This window comes from Anopheles merus, chromosome X, assembly GCF_017562075.2.
Source record: "Anopheles merus strain MAF chromosome X, AmerM5.1, whole genome shotgun sequence".
Classification (NCBI taxonomy): Eukaryota; Metazoa; Arthropoda; class Insecta; order Diptera; family Culicidae; genus Anopheles; species Anopheles merus.
In genome coordinates, this window is record NC_054081.1 from 23,271,667 (window position 1) to 23,273,572 (window position 1,906).

General features: G+C 37.1%; 1 protein-coding gene across 1 annotated transcript; it reads right to left on the minus strand.

The window, feature by feature from the left end:
* Nucleotides 1-392: 392 nt before the first annotated feature.
* On the minus strand, nucleotides 393-1,513 carry LOC121596939. The gene is made up of 2 exons (XM_041922341.1): nucleotides 1,004-1,513; nucleotides 393-936 (listed from the first exon to the last, which is right to left on the minus strand). Exons 1-2 carry the CDS (start codon nucleotides 1,381-1,383, stop codon nucleotides 549-551), a joined length of 768 nt encoding a protein of 255 aa, XP_041778275.1. The 5' UTR covers nucleotides 1,384-1,513; the 3' UTR covers nucleotides 393-548.
* Between the last annotated feature and the right edge of the window lie 393 nt (nucleotides 1,514-1,906).

The following is a 1,906-nucleotide window of genomic DNA, read 5'->3' on the forward strand; positions in this document are numbered from 1 at the left end:
CCTTGTGCTTTTCGTCGTTCTTGTGTGGATTTTTAACGCGGCCACGAGAAAAGCTCTCTTGGCAGTTTCGACTAAGTTGAAATTTTATTTTAACATTTTGTCACTTGCGTGGCGTCGCACCTAATGGAGCACCTTTTCACTGTTGTTTTCCCGATTTCATTACAGAACCAAACAAAAACAATAACATAAAAGTAATTCAACCTGAATCGTATTCAAACCATTATTTTTTCACCTTAAAGTTTATTTTTGTTCAATTAGATTAGAATAACATGTGAGATGGGGCCATTGCTATCATGGATATCATAGCCATAAAATATGTAAACTAAAAGTGCTTGGCTCCTAGGGAAGCAAACAAATGTTGTAGCTCTCACAGTGTTGATAGAGTTTTCGTCGATTATATTGAAACGTTTGGCAAGTTTTTTTGAGCGTAAAATAGATTTACTTAGCAAAATCTGTCGTGAACATGTTTCGTTTTACGATGATGAGCTTCTATCTTCGCTTTCATGCAACTCATTGAATATTTTTAAGATGTTGGCTTAAAGTGCCATTTAGTTGGTCAACCACATTTCCACACCACAGAGAGATAAATCAATATTCTGTTTTACATGATCCCCACAGACGTGAGATGGACCCGTACTTCTTCGAGTCAACCATTCGTCAGAACCATCACAGCAATCACAAATACCATCATTTACTCTACCACTCGATATGAACATATCTTTTCCGCGGCCTGTATTATGTCGCCTTTGAAATTTACAGTAAAACCGTCCTCGGGAGCATGCGCTTGTACTAGGTTCATCGCTGCCATCATCCGGACAATCGCAATAGTCATCGTTTACCCACTCCCAAGGAATTTCTCTTAGAGAGGTAAAGCATCGAAAATTCTTTACGCCTTTATTTACGCTATAACGGTGTAGGTCTACCACTCGAATGCCACTGCAATGAAATAAATATGATAAAACAAAGAGCAACTTATACAATTCTCATATAATTATAAACAAACCGAAAAATGTCCCGTTCAGCGTTGCCTATTTCCTTCGGATAAACGAATGAAATTTCTTCCGATATGTTTTGATTGCTTGAGTTCGTCTTTTTTCGTGATTTGTAATTCTGCTCTTGAGTGAGTTTCCCAAATTGGCCTTGAATGTTATCCACCTCATGTCGTCCATCCAAATTAATCGAAGTAATGGGATTCAGTTTAAGCAAATTTGTTTCATGTACCACATGATTTGATTCCAGTGTTAGCAACTGACTAATATACACCAACTGATATATAAAAAATGATATTCCCATCACAACAACGAGAAACAACGTAAACTTGAGCTTTTGTTTATACAAAGGTTTATGATAAATATTATCTCTTTTAATCCATGTTTTACGCATTTTTTTTCCTCCTTCTAAACTGATCCATTGGCTTTTGTAACTCACGTTTGACAACACTTTATTAATACTTTTTAGAATTGTTATGATCTATGCATTGTGCACAGCGTCGACGGTGTAAATATTTCAACTAGACATAATCTTTTTCGGTTACCGTTCAAATAGACATAGAGCGATAAAGTCGCGCACGACGACGTCTCGCGCGGCGACGTCTCTCCGTTCAAATAGACATAGAGCGAGAACGTCACGCGCGACAAAAATAGCTCAAAATTTCACCCCGTCTAGATCAAAGTATCTCATTTGGCCCAGTCAAACTACGTGCTTTTTGTTTTAAAAACATAAAAAAATAAGTTAAAATGTGTTCCAATATATTTTTTGCGTTTGGAATTAATCTGGCTCGTAAACAAACTTGTTAGTTCGATTATTTCGAATGAAGCAGAAATGTCACGCGTGACCAGTAGCTCAATTTTAAATATTGAGCTACTTTTTGTCGCACGAGACGTCGTCGCGCGTAAGGCCAAAAATA